Below are 22,145 nucleotides of genomic sequence, written 5' to 3' on the forward strand. Positions count from 1 at the left end.
AAAAACCCTTTGCAAGCTCTGGCTATGTAATGTTGGGCTACAATCGGAATGATTTCCTTGGGCCTAAACATCGGAGGCTTGAGTTTCATGAATTAATTGTTTATGTGATGTATCCTCTACTTCTGTTTGTTTATCTAACAATATGTATGTGAGGGCTGACATTCTCACAGCGTCGAGGTCGCCACTTCGACAGATTTGTGGGTTTGTTGGATGACGCTCAGGCTACGTGAGACGGGCGGAGCACAGGGGATGCGGAGATGCACTGCAGCGGAGCGGATAATCTGTGTGACCGGACTGTCTCAACTGAGTGTATGGTCTATTCTCTCAATTACAATCATCTTCAAGGGTTTATCTATCGCTTCGTCATTGTTTACCAGTACTCGTCTGGTTGGTGGTCAAACATTTTCAACAAGATTTTCTCCTTGCAGGTTGATTGCGCCACTAGCGTATGGTTTCCTCCTCCTGCCTCCTCTCCTTTCCTTGGCGCTGATTGACATTCCTGCAGATCAAAGATCGCTTTAATTTGCTGTTATAGTAACTCGCAGCTGTGGCAGTTGGGTTGGCGTGCTGTGGGGAAGGAAGGAACCCGGCGTGAAAAGATAATGGCCACAGAGCAATGGGATCGGTAGTTTACCGCAGCCATGGCCAGGTCAACAAACAGAAGCGGCAAGGATGGCGATTCAAGGGTGTCCGCACCCACGGACAGGGCAGAGGCTCGGGACCTGAGCGACCCCAGGGAACTGTCTCTTGAAGAAGTGTTGAAATCCTACGAGCAGCCCATTAACGAGGAGCAGGCTTGGGCTGTGTGTTATCAATGCTGCAGCGGGCTGAGGGTGCCGCGCCCGGCCACTGTGACAGGTGGAGTTTCCCGTGTGAAGGACCCGTCGTCAATACTCTTACTCAGAGATGGGATGGTTTCCCTACAACAACAGCCCTGCAACAACCGTAAGAGAGCTCTGTTAGCTAACCTAACTTCCTGACTGCCCTTTGCGGTACCAAAATACCCTAATTAACACCAGCCTAGGCCTACAATATAGTCTCATTTATTATAGGCCTTTCAGTTATTTCTCAATTAATTTGATATTGATTCACTATTTGTATGTTGTAATTTCAACACGCAATATTGTTTTGAATGGGAAATTCACGATAAATGCGTCAGTAGCACTCCCCAAACAGAATTGGCTTGGATTATACAAATAGACGAAATTATCAATTATTCATACAGTACAAATCCCCCCTTGTATCTGCTAAAGAAGGTTTAGAGTTAGAGGTAGCTTTGTGATCTGTTTCCCACTCACAAGTGATTCGGTTAAAGGATCCCAATAAAATAACTGTCCTGAGTGCACTGCGGGGCCGGGGCCCAAAGGAAAACTCTGTCAGAGTTGCTGACATAGCCTAACGAACCGAGCTATGACATGATAAGATAAAGGATACAACTGGGAGTGGAAAATGATAGCAGGTTAGTAGATTACGAAATTTTGTAACATTAAGGGTGACTATGGATATTACTTAAACTGAGAGAAAAATATGAAATCACCTTATCACTCACTATGCTAATGTTCTGTTTCATTTTAAATAGGCTAGGCCAAATTGTATAGGCCAAAGTAGCCTATTTAAAATGAAACAGAACATTAGCATAGTGAGTGATAAGGTGAATTCATATAGCGGTAATAAAAGTAGCCTAAAGAAAACACAGAAATTATGTCACAACACATTGGACAAAAACGAATCCAATAGTTTTGGCTATTGATCAGTTGCTGAGACATAACTGTATAGGCCACATTTTTGTCCCAAATATATAAATACTTTTTTGTTTTTATTACTATTGAGAAATGACCAAATTCTATAATGAACAATGTAAATCATAATTAATAGCACTGACAGTGATTGATATCCCACTACAGGGTCCCTGTGTTCCTCTTGTCTTGGGAGCTGGGGTGTTTCTTGGATAGTTTTGTTGTCTACACTTATGGAGTCATTTACAGAATAAAGTCAGTCAATTTAATGAGCACAACAAAGGACATACTGCATATGTATGGGACATTTGTGTCCTTGCTGATGAGTCAATTATATTGCATTGTTGATGCAGTTGGTCAGTATGGTTATAGTTTACCAGTGTTGGGGAAGCTACTCTGAAAATATAGTTTACCGAGCTACCAATTAAAGCTATTATTAGGAAAAAAATTGTTTACTTAACGGAAGTTACTTTTAAAAGTACTTCCCTACATCCAAACTACTTTGTGAAAACGTATCATATGTAAATTTGAAATGTCATAGACTACAAATTGCAAGAACAGTCACTTTGGAGTCATACAGCTCTTAGCAAACTTTTATAAAAAATTGTGTTTGACCAAATACAATGCTATTTCTCTGTAAACAAATTAACAACAGACTTTCAGCATACTCATGGAGAAGGGCACTCAACATGCACTGTACTGACACAAATTACTGATAATTGGTTGAAAGAAATTGATAAGAAGAAGATTGTGGGAGCTGTACTGTTAGATTTCAGTGCAGTCTTTGGTATTATTGACCATAACCTGATGTTGAAAAAAATTAAGTTCTATGGCTTTTCAAACTCTGCCATAGCGTGGATTCAGAGTTATCTATCTAATAGAACTCAAAGGGTTTTCTTTTTAATGGAAGCGTCTCTAATGTCAAACATGTAAAGTGTGGTGTACCGCAGGGCAGCTCTCTAGGCCCTCTACTCTTTTCTATTTTTACTAATGACCTGCCACTGGCATTAAACAAAGCATGTGTGTCCATGTATACTGATGATTCAACCATATACAGTGCGCATCATCAACCACAGCTAATGAAGTCACTGAAACCCTTAACAAAGAGTTGCTGTCGGTTTTGGAATGGGTGGCCAGTAATAAACAGGTCCTAAACATCTCTAAAACTAAGAGCATTGTATTTGGTGCAAATCATTCATTAAGTGCTAGCTGAATTTGGTTAAGAATGGTGTGGCTGTTGAACAAGTTGAAGAGACTAAATTACTTGGCGTTACCTTAGATTGTAAACTGTCATAGTCAAAACATATAGATTCAATGGTTGCAAAAATGGGGAGAGGTCTAGCCGTAATAAAGAGATGCTCTGCTTTTTTAACACCACACTCCAAAAAGCAAGTTCTGCAGGCTCTAGTTTTGTCTAATCTTGATTATTGTCCAGCCGTGTGGTCCACTGCTGCAAGGAAAGACATAGTTAAGCTGAAACTGGCCCAGAACATAGCGGCATGTTTTGCTCTGAATTGTAATCAGAGGGCTGATAGAAATACTATGCATGCCAGTTTCTCTTTTGCTAAGAGTTGAGGAGAGACTGACAGAATCATTTCTTCTTTTTATAAGAAACATTAATGTGTTGAAAATCCCAAATTGCTTTCATAGTCAATTTACACACAGCTCTGCCACACACACTTATCCCATCAGACATGCCAGTCTTTTCATAGTCCCCAAATCCAGAACAAATTCAAGAAAACGTACAGTATTATATAGAGCCCTTATTGCATGGAACTTCCTTCAATCTCATATTGCTCAAATAAACAGCAAACCTGGTTTCAAAAAACAGATAAAGCAACACCTTGTGGCACAACGCCTCTCCCTTATTTGACCTAGATAGTTTGTGTGTATGCATTGATATGTAGGCTACGTGTGCCTTTTTAAAAATGTATGTAGTTCTGTCCTTGAGCTGTTCTTGTCTAATGATGTTCTGTATTATGTCATTCTATATTATGTTTCATGTTTTTTGTGGACCCCAGGAGGAGTAGCTGCTGCTTTTGCAACAGCTAATGGGGATCCTAATAAAATACCAAATACCAAATATAGTACTGCATGTTAACAGAATGTGCAATTTAGGTTATTATCAAATAAAATACAATTGTATTTGTCACATACGCCGAATGCAACAGGTGTAGGTAGACCTTACAGTGAAGTGCTTACTTACAACAATGCGGTTTTAAAAAATACCTAAAAAGAACAAGAAATAAAAGTAACAAATAATTAAAAGCAGCAATAAAATAACAATAGGGAGGCTATATACAGGTGGCACCGGTACAGAGTCAATGTGCATGGGTACCGGTTTGTTGAGGTAATATGTACATGTAGGTAGAGTTATTAAAGTGACTATGCATAGATAATAACAGAGAGTAGCAGCAGCGTAAAAGGGGGGGGGGGGCAATGCAAATAGTCTGGGTAGCCATTTGATTACATGTTCAGGAGTCTTATGGCTTTGGGGTAATAGCTGATTAGAAGCCTCTTGGACCTAGACTTGGGGCTCCAGTACCGCCTGCCATGCGGTAGCAGAGAAAATATGACTAGGTTGGCTGGAGTCTTTGACAATTGTTAGGGCCTTCCTCTGACACTGTCTGGTATAGAGGTCCTGGATGGCAGGAAGCTTAGGCCTCAGTGATGTACTGGGCCGGACGCATTACCCTCTGTAGTGCCTTGCAGTCGGAGGCCGAGCAGTTGCCATACCAGGCAGTGATGCAACCAGTCAGGATGCTCTTGATGGTGCAGCTTTAGAACCTTTTGAGGATCTGAGGACCCATGCCAAATCTTTTCAGTCTCTTGAGGGGGAATAGGTTTTGTCTTGCCCTCTTCACAACTATCTTGGTGTGTTAGGACCATGATAGTTTGTTGGTGATGTGGACACCAAGGAACTTGAAGCTCTCAACCTGCTCCATTACAGCTCTGTCGATGAGAATGGGGGCGTGCTCGGTCCTCCTTTTCCTGTAGTCCACAATCATCTCCCTTGTCTTGATCACGTTGAGGGAGAGGTTATTGTCCTGGCACCACACGGCAGGTCTCTGACCTCCTCCCTATAGGCTGTCTCGTCATTGTCGGTGATCAGGCCAACCACTGTTGTGTCATCAGCAAACTTAATGATGGTTAAACACAAAAACAATGTTTCAAATGAAAATTAGGCTGGTCTGATGCCGAAAAAGAAATGAAATGATTAACTACTTCACCCATATTTTATTTTGGCAAAAGAAGTAGTGTGTAGTTCCAGTAGTTAGCTACACCACTGCATGGCAAGAAAAGTAATTAACTACTGAAAACACTACCTAGATTTGAATTATTTGAACTACCAACAAGCTACTGGAATATGTAGTTAAATTACTAGTTGAACTACATAGGTCACTACTCCCCAACACTGCAGTTTACTTATGTACAGTTTACTTTAATCACAGATCACAACCTGTTTGGTCATCACAATTAGGCTACTTAACCTCTGCAAATGAGTGAGTAATGAAGGCAATGAAGTAGGCTACAGGGATTATTGGTTAAGGGGTCAAGGTTACTAAGGGTGTGTTTTATATTATACAACAGGTGGGTCTAATCCTGTATGTTGATTGGTTAAAACCACATTCCAGCCGGTGTCTATTCCACAAGTTACCACCAGCTAAAACTATGAAGTTGAAATGCCTATTTACTCTATTCCATTTCACTGAGCAATAGACTGGCTCATCAGCCCAGCCAGGCAATTTATAAACTTGATCTCCACTGTAAAAAGCATCTAGACATTATCTCCAATTTCTTTTAGACTAGCATTTGATTTTCAACAGCGGAGGTTTGTATAAACCTTGCTGTCTGTCTCTCTGACATTTGCAACTGTCACGCCTCCCGCCGAAGTCAGCCCTTCTCCTTGTTCGGGTGGTGGTCGACGTCACCGGCTTTCTAGTCACCATCGACACCTGGTGTCTATTACATATCACGTTCCTTATTTAACCCTCTGGCATACATTCCTGTTCTGTCCGTGATTGTTTATGTCGTTAGTGGTTGTGTTTTGTGCTAGTGCTTTTTGGATGTTCCTATTTGGAATTTTGCTTGATATTTTGAGTAACTCAGTTATGTTACTCAATACCTGTGTCCTACGCCTGACTCCTCACCCAATCGCTGACAGAATCACGGACCATTCAAATGGAGTCAGCAGGTGCAGCCAGCCCTTCTCTCCCAGTAGAGGAGCGTGTTCAGCAGCACGCGACCATGTTAAACAGGCTAGGGACAGCCATGGATCGCGTGTCGCAAACAATGGACAGATGGGAGAGAGGAGGCTTTCCTGTCAATCCTACTTCATCACCTCCGCCCACACCTCAACCTACACCGATGTCCACCCCTACGTCGTCAGGACCCAGTGGGATTCGGGCTCTCGCTCCCGGGAGCGTATGACGGATCAGTTGCCGGGTGCCAGGGGTTCCTACTCCAGCTGGAGCTCTACCTGGAAGCTGTTCGGCCGGCCCCTTCCGGACGCGAGAGAGTGAGCACCCTCATCTCCTGCCTGACTGGAAAAACCCTGGAGTGGGCCAACGCCATCTAAGGAAGGGAAGGACCGACTCTGGATGACTACGAGGACTTCTCCCACCGCTTCCGGGCAGTTTTTGATCATCCACCTGAAGGGAGAGCGGCGGGAGGGTGATTGTTCCATCTCAGACAGGACATGAGGAGCGCTCAAGAGTTCGCACTGGACTTCAGAATTCTGGCAGCTGGTGCGGGATGGAATGAGCGGGCCCTGATCGACCACTACAGGTGTAGTTTACGAGAGGACGTTCGTAGGGAGCTAGCCTGCAGGGACACTACTCTCAACCTGGACCAGCTGGTGGACTTGTCTATCCAGCTGGATAACCTATTGGCCTCCCGCGGATGTCTGGATCGGGGTCCGCCCGTTCCATTTCCCAGCACCTTGGATCCCACACCGATGGAGTTAGGAGGGGCTGCTATGAGTGGGACCGGAGGGGGGACCATTCCCTGCACCAACTGTGGCCGCAGAGGGCACACTGCTGGTCGGTGCTGGGGTGGTTCTCCAGGAGGTTGAGGTAGCAGGCGTCCTGGGGCATGGTCCTAGGGCTCAGGTCCTCTGAGAGAGAGAAAGAAAGAGAGAATTAGAGAGAGCATATGTGGGGTGGCCAGTCCTCTTCTGGCTGTGCCGGGTGGAGATTATAACAGAACATGGCCAAGATGTTCAAATGTTCATAAATGACCAGCATGGTCGAATAATAATAAGGCAGAACAGTTGAAACTGGAGCAGCAGCACGGCCAGGTGGACTGGGGACAACAAGATGTCATCATGTCAGGTAGTCCTGGGGCATGGTCCTAGGGCTCAGGTCCTCCGAGAGAGAGAAAGAAAGAGAGAAGGAGAGAATTAGAGAACGCACACTTAGATTCACACAGGACACCGAATAGGACAGGAGAAGTACTCCAGATATAACAAACTGACCCTAGCCCCCCGACACATAAACTACTGCAGCATAAATACTGGAGGCTGAGACAGGAGGGGTCAGGAGACACTGTGGCCCCATCCGAGGACACCCCCGGACAGGGCCAAACAGGAAGGATATAACCCCACCCACTTTGCCAAAGCACAGCCCCCACACCACTAGAGGGATATCTTCAACCACCACCTTACCATCCTCAGACAAACCAGGTTCCCAGAACGTTAAGGCAGACGCACTGTCCCGGCTGTATGATACAGCGGAGCGGTCCACGGATCCCACTCCCAAAATTCCAGCTTCTCGCCTGGTGGCACCGGTGGTATGGGAGGTGGACGCGGACATCGAGCGGGCGTCACGTGCAGAGCCTACTCCCCCTGAGTGTCCAGCTGGGCGTCTGTACGTTCCGTTTGATGTCCGCGATGGTTTGATCTGTTGGGCTCACACGTCACCCTCCTCTGGTCATCCTGGCATCGGTCGGATGGTGCGCTGCCTTGCTGGGAAGTACTGGTGGCCCACTTTAGCGAAGGACGTGAGGGTTTATGTTTCCTCCTGTTCGGTATGCGCACAGTGCAAGGCACCTAGACACCTGCCCAGAGGGAAATTACAACCCCTTCCCGTTCCACAACGACCGTGGTCACACCTATCGGTGGATTTCGTGACGGATCTTCCCCCGTCGTGGGGTAACGCCACGATCCTGGTCGTTGTGCCCGGTCTCCCTACGGCTCTACAAACTGCGGAGGCCCTGTTCACCCACGTATTCCGGCACTACGGGGTGCCTGAGGATATAGTTTCTGACCGGGGTCCCCAATCCACGTCTAGATTCTGGGGGGCGTTTATGGAACGTCTGGGGGTCTCGGTCAGCCTTACCTCAGGTTTTCTCCCCCCGAGAGTAACGGGCAGGTGGAAAGAGTCAACCAGGATGTGGGTAGGTTTCTGCGGTCCTATTGCCAGGACCGGCCGGGGAAGTGGGCGGTTTACATCCCCTGGGCGGTGATGGCCCAAAACTCCCTCCGCCACTCCTCTACCAACCTATCACCATTTCAGTGTGTGCTGGGTTATCAGCCGGTCCTGGCACCATGGCATCAGAGCCAGATCGAGGCTCCTGCGGTGGATGAATGGTTTAGGCACTCAGAGGAGACATGGAACGCTGCCCATGTGCGGCTACAAAGGGCCGTCAGGAGGCAAAAGGCGAGTGCCGACTGCCACCGCAGTGAGGCGGATCGGGTCTGGCTCTCGACCCAAAACCTGCCCCTTTACCTGTCCTGCCGGAAGCTGGGTCCGCGGTTTGTGGGGCCATTTAAAGTCCTGAGGAGACTGAACGAGGTTTGTTATTGGTTACAACTCCCCCCTGATTATCACATTAACCCCTCGTTCCATGTGTCTCTCCTCAGGCCGGTGGTGGCTGGTCCACTCCAGCAGTCTGAGGTGCGGGAGGTTCCTCCGCCCCCTCTGGACATCGAGGGGGTCCCGGCGTATATCGTACGAGACATCATGGACTCAAGGCGTCGGGCGAGGGGGGTTCAGTACCTAGTGGAGTGGAAGGGGTACGGCCCGGAGGAGAGATGCTGGGTACCGGTGGAGGACATCCTAGATCCTTCAATGCTACAGGAGTTTCACCGTCTCCACCCGGATCGCCCTGCGTCCCGTCCTCCGGGTCGTCCCTGACACTCTCTCTCTGTCTGACAGTACCCCTCCTTGACGCGCTACTGTCACGACTTCCGCCGAAGTCGGCCCTACTCCTTGTTCGGGTGGTGTTTGGCGGTTGACGTCACCGACTTTCTAGTCACCATCGATCCATGTTTCAGTTTCGTTTTGTTTTGTCTGTATTACACACACACCTGGTTTCTATTACATATCACGTTCCTTATTTAACCCTCCGGCATACATTCCTGTTCTGTCCGTGATTGTTTATGTCGTTAGTGGTTGTGTTTTGTGCTAGTGCTCTTTGTATGTTCCTATTTGGAATTTTGCTTGATATTTTGAGTAAACTCAGTTACATGTATGTTACTCAATACCTGTGTCCTGCGCCTGACTCCGAAATAACTCTGAACCCAATCGCTGACAGCAACATTGTTTCAACATTGAAATTCGATCTCCCGCTATGTAATAAACATGTAGGGAGTCTGGACGAGACAGACAAGCAGGCAGCTTTTCTCAGCCAGTCGAAATCATGAATCAGCTGGCATCATTTTTATGGAGATATACAGTACGACTCATTCCAGGGTTTTTCTTTATTTTTCAAAACTATTTTCTACATTGTAGAATAGTAATAAAGGCATCAAACTATGAAATAACACATGGAATCATGTAGTAACCAAAAAAGTGTTAAAATATATATTTTAGATTCTTCAAAGTAGCCTCCCTTTTCCTTGATGACAGCTTTGCACACACTTGGCATTCTCTCAACCAGCTTCACCTGGAATGCTTTTCTAACAGTCTTGAAGGAGTTCCCACATATGCTGAGCACTTGTTGGCTGCTTTTCCTTCACTCTGTGGTCCAACTCATCCCAAACCATCTCAATTGGGTTGAGGTCGGGTGATTGTGGTCTTCTGATGCAGCACTCCATCACTCTCCTTCTTGGTCAAATAGCCTTTACTCAGCCTGGAGGTGTGTTGGGTCATTGTCCTGTTGAAAAACAGTCCCACTAAGCGCAAACCAGGTGGGATGGTGTATCGCTGCAGAATGCTGTGGTAGCCATGCTGGTTAAGTGTGCCTTGAATTCTAAATAGATCCCAGACAGTGTCACCAGCAAAGCACCCTCACACCATCACACCTTCTCCTCCATGCTGCATGGTGGGAACCACACATGCGGAGATCATCCATTCACCTACTCTGCGTCTCACAAAGACACGGCGGTTGGTACCAAATATCTCAAATTTGGACTCATCAGACCAAAAGACAGATTTCCACCGGTCTAATGTCCATTGCTCGTGTTTCTTGGCCCAAGAAAGTCTCTTCTTATTATTGGTGTCCTTTAGTAGTGGTTTCTTTGCAGCAATTTGACCATTAAGGCCTCAGTCTCCTCTGAACAGTTGATGTTGAGATGTGTCTGTTACATGTATTTGGGCTGCAATCTGAGGTGCAGTTAACTCTAATGAACTTATCCTCTGCAGCAGAGGTAACTCTGGGTCTTCTTTTCCTGTGGCGGTCCTCATTAGAGCCAGTTTCATCATAGCACTTGATGGTTTTTGCGACTGCACTTGAAGAAATTGTAAAAGTTCTTGATATACCACCGCTACCTTGTCACAACAAAACTGATTGGTTCAAACACATTTGAAGGAAAGAAATTCCACAAACCAACATTTAACAAGGCACACCTGTTAATTGAAACGCATTCCAGATGACTACCTCATGAAGCTAGTTGAGAGAATGCCAAGAATGAAGAATCTAAAATCAAACATGAACTTATTTCATAGTTTTGATGTCTTCACTATTATCCTACAATGTAGAAAATAGTAAAAATAAAGAAAAACCCTGGAATGAGTAGATGTCCAAACTTTTGACTGGTACTGAACAAAGAAATGTAAATAGAAAACAGGTCAAATTAAACTAAATTCAGCTAGTTTGCTGTCTTTCCAGCTTCAGTTTGAAGTTATTGTAGCTGTGTTGTGGGCTCCTCTGAACAACAGTGTCCTGACGAGAGAGCACATCTTCTATGTCATGTGAAATTGCGTATCATTAGCTCATCATTATGGATGTATCCAAATAAATGTCACTAGAAAATGATCAAATGCAGCTACTTTGCTGTTATTCTGGCTGCACTGTTTGACTGTAATAGTTTTCTTTGATGCACTTTTAAAAATGTTTAACTCCCTCTGTGTTTAAATTTTTTTTTTATGTCTTGTTCCCCATATTTATATGACAACAGATTCCAGGTCCATATTTTGAATGTGGGGGAAATCACAGGGGCAGCAAACATAAAACAGCTCCAAAAGAGATGGAATCTTGAAAACATTGCCTGAAAGAGAAATAACTATCATCAACTGACAGACACATGATGAAAGAATGTTCTCTCCGACACACTGGTCGTGTCTGAATACCCATTCCAGCATATGTGACATTTTGAAAATAATACTCCAAATGCGTCATCTAGGCGCGTCAATTTATCTGATTATCAGCTGTTGTCAAACACGTGAGTCTGAAAAAAGACGAGTGAATTCTACCAAAGATTATGCATATGCTGTCAAGACATGTCTCTACACCCAAACAATAGGAGCCGTTGTCCACAAAGCGGCCGGCAGGCTGTATACTGTATCTCCTGCCTATCCTTTCTTTGGATTGGTGGATACATCTCATTCTTGTAATCCTTTTTTGAATATTCAGTGAAGATTGCTGATGTCGACCGCCTGTATTCACTGGAGAGAGATGCTATGCTACTAGCCCCATACCATGAATATGCATTGTCATCTTGAGACAACTCCGAAATAAAGTGTTTTTTCTCAAAGTTGCCAGGAAGTCACGTGTCCTACTTATATCAGTAGACTCCTAACAACTTAAGCATTACGAAACTTCTATTCGATCAAATTAACCTCACCTAGCAAATAAGCCATTCATTTTTGTTGTTGACCAAATTCAAAACTCTCTTTGACCTCCATACAAAAACTCCTTGCTTGGTTGGCGAAACAATGAAAAAAGCCAACTGCTGAAGGGAGACAGATATTCCGCGGAGTTGGGCATCTCTCTTTTCGACTCTCTGAATCTACTTGATCAAACGCCAAATGAGTATGCAGTTTAAGTATGTAGCATGCTAGTATGGGTACTCGGACATGGCGACTGTCTGTGTCATTGGTTACATGAACCTAACCAAACATAATGAAACCTGTCTAACTGCTTCAAAAAGGATCTATTACTCAGCTTCTGAGGGGCTTGAACAGAAATGTCTTCACCCTCCTGAGAGAGAACAGTACTATGACTATGTGTCAGGCCGACTCTTTGTCCACGGTGCAGATCTATTCAGACAGGCTCTGTTAATCGGGACCTAGTCCTGCTTTCAGCACTTTGTTCTGGACAGAAGGAGCAGCACTGACCCCTCACCCAGGCCTCTCCACTAGTCTTGGGTTCTGCAGCACTAATGTGCTGAACGTGTGGTTTCTGGCCTCCCGGGTGTCATTAATGTCATCTGAGCCGTGCGCTTCTCTGTACACACAGAAAACTGAGCCATTGCTGGCTAGCTGAGTTGTGACTGCAGCACATGAGATATATAGAATTTGACGACTATAAAATGAAAAATGCGCATTCTAGAGTGATACGGGATCAATGGTGGGAAAATGGCGCATTTTGTCAGCATTTTCTACTATATAGTGCCTTCGGAAAGAATTCAGATCCCTTGACTTTTTCCACATTTTGATATGTTACAGCCTTATTCTAAAATGGATAAAAAATATAGAAAATCCTCAGCAATCTACACACAATACCCCACAATAACAAAGCAAAAACAGGTTTTTAGACATTTTTGCAAATGTATTAAAAATAAATAACAGAAATACCTTATTTACATAAGTATTCAGACCCTTTGCTTTGAGACTCAAAATTGAGCCATTGTGAGATGTTGAGATGTTTCTACAACTTGATTAGAATTCACCTATCATAAATTCAATTGATTGGAAATGATTTGGAAAGGCACACAACTGTCTATATAAGGTCCCAAAATTGACAGTGCATGTCAGAGCAAAAACCAAGCCATGAGGTTGAAGGAATTGTCCATAGAGCTCCGGGACACAGATCTTGGAATGGGTACCAAAAAATGTCTGCAGCTTTGAGGGTCCCAAAGAGCACAGTGGCCTCCATCATTCTTAAATTGAATAAGTTTGGAACCACTAAGACTCTTCCTAGAGCTGGCCGCCCAGCCAAACTTAGCAATCAGGGGAGAAGGGCCTTGGTCAGGGAGGTGAATAAGAACCTGATGATCACTCTGACAGAGCTCCAGAGTTCATCTGTGGAGATGGGAGAACCTTCCAGCAGGACAACCAGCTATGCAGCATTCCACCAATCAGGCCTTTATGGTAGAGTAGCCAGACGGAATCCACTCCTCAGTAAAAATCACATGATAGCCCGCTTGGATTTTAGCCCGCTTGGGGATGTTTTTCAGCGGCAGGGACCGGGAGACTAATGCTTAATGAAAACCTGCTCCAGAGTGCTCAGGACCTCAGACTGGGGAGAAGGTTCACCTTCCAACAGGACAACGACCCTAAACACACAGCCAAGACAATGCAGGAGTGTCTTCGGGACAAGTCTCGGAATGTCCTTGAGTGGCCCAGCCAGAGCCCAGACTTGAACCCGATCGAACATCTCTGGATAGACTGGAAATTAGCTGTGCAGCAAAGCTCCCCATCCAACCTGACAGAGCTTGAGAGATCTGCAGAGAAGAATGGGAGAAACTCCCCAAATACAGGTGTGCCAAGCTTGTAGCGTCATACCCAAAAAGACTTGAGGCTGTAATTTCTGCCAAAAGTGCTTCAACAATGTACTCAGTAAAGGGTCTGAATACTTATGTCAATGTGGTATTTCATTGATTTAAAAAAATGTAATTAGCCAAAATTTTGAAAAACCTGTTTTTACTTTGTTATTGTAGATTGATGAGGGGAATAATATACCATGGCTAAGGGCTGTATCCGGGCACTCCGCGTTGCGTTGTGCATGCTAACAGCCCTTAGCCGTGGTATATTGGCCATATACCACACCTCCTCGGGCCTTATTGCTTAATTATACCCATACAATTCAAAGTCAAAGGGGCAATCTGGGATTCAAACAACAACACAGAGGACACCCTGACACTTTTTTGGTAAACAGCTGTGGGGTGGGGCTGGACAAATGTAACCGCTCTCAAATTCATAGATCGAATTGATCGTTTTAACCATGTATTGTATCAAAAATGTGTGAGATGGATGGAAAACTCTAGACCCTATTAGGGAGGACAGCAAGCATAAAACAGCGTTAGTTATGCGACTGCATGCCTACTTTTTTGTCTTCATAGATGACACAGACGGACCTCCCCTCCCACCTATCGCGGAGCGCCAGGTGAGTTTCTGAACCCATCATCCCCACCTTGTAACATACAACACACTGTCATGACAGGTAAATGTCAGTTTCCTCTCTTCTCATGGGCAGTCTTCATATATATCTTTCAAGCAGCCCTCCAGTCCTCTCTATCCTAACAGCTTGTTGTCCACTGCTATTTATTTCCTCGATCACCTGAATCTGTCTCCTCAGCTGGTCCAGTCTCTGGGCGTGGCAATCTACCAGGCCTTGGACTGGGGTCTGGATGACAGTGAGGAGCGGGAGCTGAGTCCTCAGCTGGAGCGGCTCATTGAGCGCATGGCAGGGGGAGATCACAGCCTGGGGGCTGACTGTGGTGGTGGCAACGGAACTACAGATGAGGGCTACAGTGGTCAGGAGGAGGAGGAAGAGGAGGGAGAAGAGGGGCCTATGAGGCCAGTGGGTACATTACGCCAGGTGATGACACTTTGCGCTTCCAGACTGGCCAACCCTGCACTTGCCCCTGAGCACTACCAGGCCGTGTGCCGAGCCTTGTTTGTTGAGACTCTGGAGCTACAAACTTTCCTGACCAAAATCCGAGATACCAAGAAGGTATGTTCCTGATTTTGTTTATACCAGAGATTACAGATCACTCACATGTAAAGCACTGAAATCATTGTTAACTGAATAGTGGTGTTATTATCAGTGTACTATCATTTCTCTGTAGATGTTGAAGAAAATCAAAACAGAGGATTCTCAGGAAGATAGAGCTGAGATTGATGCACTTAAACACACAGACTGGGTGAGAAGCAGGGATCGTGTGTATTTGTCTGTGTCGTTGTGTGTGTATATGAGGATATGTGTATATACTGTATGATCCTTCATTGGGTTGATGGGGTCTGTGTGTGAGGTACATGAGTGTATGTGTGTGTTTCAGACTCGTCTCTGGGTCCAGTTGATGAAGGAGCTGAGACAGGGGGTGAAGCTGAAGAAGGTACAGGACCAGGAGTTTGACCCACTGCCCACTGAGTTCAGCCTCACACCCTTTGAGATGCTCATGCAGGACATCCGCACCCGCAAGTTCCAGCTGCGGAAAGTCATGGTGAGCTGGGTATTGATACTGATAAGAAGACTCTTGATCAGTGGATCAAGTAGTTATTTCTCCTGTATTTATGTCCCAGACCTCACTCATGTTCTCTCTGTAGGTGGATGGTGACATCCCGACGCGGGTGAAGAGAAATGCTCATGAGCTTATTTTGGACTTCATCAGGTCTCGCCCTCCACTCAAACCAGTGAGTGTCCCTTTCACTACAATTTGTTTTGTTGACGTGACTGTAGTGTGACTGTGGCAGTACCTTGTGTGTCACAAGGTGTCATAGTCTGAGACTGGGTAATGTGTGTCTGTGTCTATTTCTCCTGTGTTCTCAGTCTGCCTGTGTGTTTTGTTGTGTTGCATGCTAGGCGTCAGAGCGAAACCTGCCCCCTCCTCCTCAGGAGAAGCAGTCCCTCCATGAACGTGTTCTGGCTGAAATCAAACAAGAGCGCAAACTGAAACCTGTGGACCCACCCAGCTCCAAAAGATGTATGGACATCACTGTCACTACATTAATACTTTGAGCTATACATGTAGTATGTTCATATTGTGGAATGTATTCTAAGTGAAATGTGTTTGAGAGTTCAGTGTTTGTGTGTTGTTTCATTCGTCAGCGTTTGGCTCCCTGCCTTGTCTGGCGCACACTTGCCCGTGTGATTTCAAATCTACTTCCTGCATTGACCTGTCAGGCTCAGAGCTAGGGTCCCGCCCCCCTTCTCGTCTTCGTGTTCTGCTCAAAGCCCCTACTCTTCAAGAGATGGAGGAGATGAACATGTTGGAGGTTAGACGGAAAATAGAAGAGAAACTATATTGTTTTCTCATTTAAATGCACTACCTCTTACTGAGAAATAACAACTACAACATCAGTTATGTTTTCCTTCCTGCTCCTCCTCCTCCTTCTCCTCCACCTCCATCACCTCGTCCTCCACCTCCATCACCTCGTCCTCCTCCTCCACCTCCATCACCTTGTTCTCCTCCACCTCCTCCATCACCTCCTCCACCTCCATCACCTCGTCCTCCTCCTCCACCTCCATCACCTTGTCCTCCTCCTCCACCTCCATCACCACCTCCTCCATCACCTCCTCCTCCTCCACCTCCATCACCTCGTCCTCCTCCTCGACCTCCATCACCTTCTTCTCCTCCACCTCCATCACCTCCTCCATTACCTCCTTCTCCTCCTATACCTCCATCACCTCCTCCTCCATCACCTCCTTCTCCTCCTCCTCCATCACCTCCTCAACCTCCATCACCTCCTCCACTTCCATCACCCCCTCCATTTTCTCCTCCCCCCTCCTTGTCCTCCTCTACCTCATCCTCCTCACTGTTGTCCTCCTGTCTTGTTGCTGTTGCAGGATGAGGAGTCTCCAGACAGTGGGGAGCTCTGCCGTGCTGAGAGTTTTCCCACATCTATGAAACGGGACCGCTCCTTCTCAGAACACGACCTGGCTGAGCTCAGGGGGGAGACGCTCCCCTCACTGTCCGACTGCACCCATCTGGAAGGGGCCGTGATGCGGAGGGGTGAGAGACCATGGTTACACGTGCTCTCAGGGGCTGGGCCACCCTCCACGCACAGAGGTCAGTATGCTCACTGAGACTCCTTTCACTACAGACAGTTTCAGGTATTGGTCAGCAGAGGGAGACATTTACTGTAATATGTATTCATGTGATACTGCAGAGCCACTCATTAGACTACTTATGGTTTATGAAACAGATATATTGGTATTTTTGTCATGTCAAATATTTATTTGTGTTAGAAAGCAAGCCTGACAAAAAATCAGATAATTGCAATTGAAAAAACATCAGTCTAAACTGTTTTTTAAAAAATGCAATAGAGGATTTTGCAACAAAGTTTGTTATAAAGTTTGGTATAGTGTTTATATCTTATTCAATGTCAGGAGGTAATCACATATAGGCCTAATGTGTGTCAAACCATTCCGTAAATTGCTTACACTAATTTCTTGCTCAGGTTAAAAGGTGTTTGTCACGTCCTGACCTTAGTTCCTTTTTTATGTCTCTATTTTGGTTTGGTCAGGGTGTGAGTTGGGGTGGGCATTCTATGTTTTTCATTCTATGTTTTGTTCTATGTGTTGTATTTCTATGTGTTTGGCCTGGTATGGTTCCCAATCAGAGGCAGCTGTCAATCGTTGTCTCTGATTGAGATCCATACTTAGGTAGACTGTTCCCACCTGTGTTTTTTAAATGTTTATTAACCTTTATTTAACTAGGCAAGTCAGTTAAGAACAAATTCTTATTTTCAATGACGGCCTAGGAACAGTGGGTTAACTGCCTGCAACCTAGCGGTTACTAGTCCAACGCTTTAACCACTAGGCTACCCTGCGGGTAGTTGTTTTGTGTTTTTTCACCTTACAGGACTGTTTCGTGTCGTTCACTCTCTTTGTTGTTGTTTTTTTGTCATTCAGTGTTCCGTTTATTTCATTAAATTTACTATGAACACTTACCACGCTGCGTGTTGGTCCGATGATTCCTATTCCTCATCATCAGACGAAGAGGAGAGCCGTTACAGCGTTACTGCTGTGTTGTTTCATTTGAAGGGTTTTGTGATGGATACTAATCACCTTATGAAGACGTACAGATAGGAACTAGCGCAGTAAAATGCTAGGACAGCAGTTAATGGGTTTGATACATGTTTTTCTTTCATATCACAACCACCTTATACACCCCTTAATTTGTGAAATATGTGTTGACTGTAGCTAGGAGAGAACAAAGACAAAGGTGGTTCAGTGATGTCTCCTGTTCTACCGCTAGGGGGATGTCAACCCTTTCTCGTCACACACATGCCAGAAATGTCAACAATGTCATCATAAGCAGCTGATTTACATTAGCCTACATGTAGCCTGCTGTTGTTTTCTAGTGTTCTGATCCTCACTCTAACCCGGCTCTAACTCGCTCTAATCCTAGCTCTAACAAGGCTGTAGATTCCTATGGTCTGGTTAGACGCTATAGGAGTCCACACATTTATTTCTCAGGGTTACATAGCGCCTTCTTCCTTTTCATTTTGCATAAAGACAGGTGAGACTTTCAAGTACCAATACCTAGGTTGGTACTTAGTCCTAGAGGTTATATCCTGTAGAAAGTATTTCTACTAATACCTAGCCTACTTTTTATTTCCTCTGACCCCAATTTAGTTCCTCTCTTGAATGTTAGAAAAACTGACTCGTATCATACTTATCAAAGATCCACTGTGATCTGATTTGCAAGTGTTTCTGGCAGCATGTATTAAACCCCACCAAAACCAAATAGATAAAACATGTCACGACTCATTTATCTAATTGACGGCTAATTTATGTAGCATACACTTTTGGATGATCAGAGATCTGACTCAATAGAACAACATGGACTGTGATTCAAAACTTCTCTCTCATGTGTCTCCATCTCCCTGTTCCCAGCCTCTCTTCCTGTGCCAGGCTGGGTGCCACCCTCCCCTGCTCGTCTCTCTCTCAGCTCAGTGAATGAGACCACAGAGGGAGCTGAGACCGGCTCCAGTTCTCGGAATGGCAATAAACACCAGTGGATGGTGAGTGGCCCATTATCTTTGATAACCTCTCCACACTGGGTGCTCTCTGCTCCACTTCAACCTGCCCATTGTATTATACTAGCTAACTTCCTCTACCTACTACCTCCCTCCCATCTCTCTCTGTAAGGAGGAATTCAGTCACCCAGTGGAGAGTCTTGCTTTAACAGTGGATGAGGTCATCAATGTGCGTCGTGTGCTGGTGAAAGCAGAGATGGAGAAGTACTTGCAGAACAAGGAACTGTATTACAATCTGAGGAGAGGCAAGGTACAAGCAGTGACGTCACATCCTTTGGGAGCGTTCTCTCAAAGCCTTAATAGCGAGGTTCTATCTAAAGAACGATATCGTTCTCTCAAAGCCTTATGAGCGAGGTTCTAGTATGATAACATTCTCTCAAAGCCATATGAGTGAGGTCCTATCGACAGTATATGCATGTGTCTCCCAGGTGTGCTGTTGCTGCAGAATTAAGTTCCCCCTCTTTTCCTGGCCATCCACCTGCCTGCTCTGTAAAAGGTGAGTACACACTACACAGTATGTAGTATTAGATGAGTACATGCTCCTTTTGTAATAACACCATAATCAAATCATTTAAACTTGGTCCCTCTCTGCTCATGAAGCACAATAATAATGTTGTTTTTGACATACCATTGTGGGTTTGATTGAATAGAGTTCTATGTGTTTTTGGTAGTGTAATTCAGGGGATTCTTAACTCTGCCCCTGTGGTTCTCTCTCCTTCAGGTCTGTCTGTGGATTCTGCAGTGCAAAGGTATCCTAAAGTCCCTTTTTCTTTGTCTGTGTAAATGCAAATTCATGTTCTTTGAATGTGTAATGTTTTCTACAGTGCTTTTTGTTAATGTTGTTTCTATTGAAAATATCTATTTTACAACCAAAATGTATCTAAGATATTCTGTGTTGGCTCATAATATTATTCTGTGCTTTTAATTATGTCAATTATTGTGATCTGTGCCTTAGTCACCAGACCATTTGGATTTGTGGTTCTGTGCTATGTAGGTTTGAGGTCTGGGCTGTTGAGTTTGTTGTGTGAGATTGTAGTTTGTCTGTGCTGTGTAGTTCTGTGTTTTGTAAGTTAATGTATTCAGTTCTGAATACATTTTGTGATTGTGCCTTGAGGTTCTGTTGTGTGTTCTGTTGTATGCGATGCTATATGTGTGTATGGTTATGTTTGGTGGTTCCTTGCTTGTGTTTGTGTACAGTGAGTTTCTGAGTTGTACGAGTTTATGGTTTGGGTGTCGTGTCTGTGGTATGTGGCTGAGGCTGATGTCTTGTGACGTTGTTTCTCCCTCATACACACAGCCCTGTCTTTTATCATATTTCTTAATCATATCAAGTCTGCCATTTCCTCTTCACTTTCTACCGATATGATCTCACTTAGTTCTTTAAATGTCCTACTCCTCTTCCTCCACCTCAACCATGCCTATTTTAACTCTCTGCTTTCCCTCGCCCTCTGCCACAGATGAAGATTCCTTCCAAGAAGATGGCCCACATCCCAGTCTACACTGTGGGCTTTCACAGCAGCCCAAAGAGCCATGGTCGCAAGAGTGAGGTCTACAAGTGAGTCTTATCTGTCTGTCCGTCTTCATGGCCACTGAACTGTCTTTAACTTAGCAGAAGAAGTCTTTGCTCACCCTGGCCAATAGTAACTTACATGCTCAATCTAATCACTGTCCTTCCTCTAGATCTCTCAGCATATGTTATATGATGTCTCTGCTTCATTCAGATCTCTAAGCAGCCTTTATGTAGTAATTACCCATCTGATTTCTCCGCGGTCCATCTTTAACATCCCCCTGCAAACCGCTACAGATGGGAAGGGCTTGGAGTTGTTCCAAACCATGTGACCTGATCTGGAAAAACTCCAGGCCCAGAAGATTCCTCGTCATGTTATATACTGAGTACTCCCCTGATGGATTATAACACCTCACTCCCTCTCCACAGATCTCTGTGTACTCTCTCCCGCCGGTCTGTGGAGGAGGAGTTCCCCCACCTGTACACCAGTGGCTGCAGCCTGCGGGATGTTTGTGCGGACTGCACCAAGTTTGTGGCTGATGTCATCTCGTCCAGCCGCCGGAGCCTGGACATCCTCAACAACACTCCCAAGAGGGAGAGTGCTACACCCAAACCACAACCCCAGCCTCACGCATCACCACAGCCACCCACCTTGAAGAGAAAAGACAAGTGAACAGATTGACTGTTGGTTTACCCCACTTCCTTAGCAGGGTTGCCCCTGTGCTGCACTACTAACCCACTCAAAACACCCCACCATTCCCCCAGCCTGCAAGTACCCCCTCCCCCTGCTGAAGTGCTTGTTAAGGGTTGTTTCTCTGCCTCCTCCGTAGAGAGGTTCATAAGACGTGGCCTAGGGACAACATATAAGTCTGCCTTATCACACATATATTGACTTCACTCCCTGGTCTAATGCACAAGCAAAGAGGAAAGGCAAAATACGAGGGAGGAGGAAAGAGGTGAGAGGGTAATTGATGAGGATGATCGGAAAGAGGAGATCTATTTACTGTAGGAGCCAAGAGTTTAAGGTAAATAGGGTAAATGTAGGGTAAATATTTAGCTCCCTAGTTGCCTTGTTTTAGTTATGAATGTAATATACTCTTTTAACACCAACATAATACATCTTGCATTGACACACCTTCTCAGAACACTGGATTTTTTTCTGGGATGTTAAAATGACACTATGGCAGGCTGAATAGAAGACATATTTATTTCACTATAAGTCTTTTTTTAGTTTAGAATGTGCTTGGATTATCTGTGGTCCAACTTGATGATGCATGGTGGCACCGTCTGTCCGACTGTCTGAATGTAATCGGGTCCTAGAGGGGTGAAAATGGTCCTGGAAGGGACCTGTCCCATTGGCACCAAACTGGACTGGACTCCCAGCCTCCTATCTCTGCTGCTTTAGAATGACATTAAGCCCCCTCTCTCACCCTCGATGGTCCTGTGCGATCTGCTCAAATTTTCGAAACACCCAGTAAACCTCAACTGCAATAAATCTAATGTAAAAAGGAAGTCCTATGTCTACAGTGTGGATCTGTCCATCTGCTCCCTTAGAAGGCTAGGGAAGCCTTAGACTGTAGGTATATTTCTATAAAACGGTAGTAGTCTAGTCTGCTTGTTGACCTTGAGCTACCACGAGAAGATCTAAAGCTTTGTTAGATAGTTGAAAATGTCAATGAATTGTTCACTAATATGCTATAGCCTACATGTTAAATGCTATTACCATTCGTTAATCAATTATAAACACTTATATTATAAAGTGTTACAATTTAATAGACGGGATAATAGAGCCCTATAGTGAGAAGAGAGATG

The 22,145-nt window shown here is 45.0% G+C and overlaps 1 protein-coding gene across 1 annotated transcript; it reads left to right on the forward strand.

The window, feature by feature from the left end:
• Window positions 1-205: 205 nt before the first annotated feature.
• Window positions 206-21,845, forward strand: LOC110516219 (protein spire homolog 2). Its single transcript, XM_036973930.2, has 15 exons — window positions 206-945; window positions 14,182-14,225; window positions 14,418-14,795; window positions 14,911-14,985; window positions 15,121-15,285; window positions 15,389-15,475; window positions 15,645-15,765; window positions 15,891-16,057; window positions 16,629-16,851; window positions 18,684-18,811; window positions 18,939-19,076; window positions 19,255-19,322; window positions 19,548-19,575; window positions 20,284-20,381; window positions 20,763-21,845. Exons 1-15 carry the CDS (start codon window positions 642-644, stop codon window positions 21,004-21,006), a joined length of 2,268 nt encoding a protein of 755 aa, XP_036829825.2. The 5' UTR covers window positions 206-641; the 3' UTR covers window positions 21,007-21,845.
• Window positions 21,846-22,145: the final 300 nt, after the last annotated feature.

Source organism: Oncorhynchus mykiss, chromosome 1 (genome assembly GCF_057628025.1).
Source record: "Oncorhynchus mykiss isolate SJ-2025 chromosome 1, ASM5762802v1, whole genome shotgun sequence".
Classification (NCBI taxonomy): Eukaryota; Metazoa; Chordata; class Actinopteri; order Salmoniformes; family Salmonidae; genus Oncorhynchus; species Oncorhynchus mykiss.

What these genes read in the sequence shown, in the direction of transcription:
- LOC110516219 (XM_036973930.2), top strand. Translation starts at nt 642, where the DNA reads ATGGCCAGGTCAACAAACAGAAGCGGCAAGGATGGCGATTCAAGGGTG. An exon ending in CACCTATCGCGGAGCGCCAG is followed by an intron (nt 14,226 to 14,417) that starts GTGAGTTTCTGA and finishes CTGTCTCCTCAG; the next exon opens with CTGGTCCAGTCTCTGGGCGT. An exon ending in ACAATCTGAGGAGAGGCAAG is followed by an intron (nt 19,077 to 19,254) that starts GTACAAGCAGTG and finishes TGTGTCTCCCAG; the next exon opens with GTGTGCTGTTGCTGCAGAAT.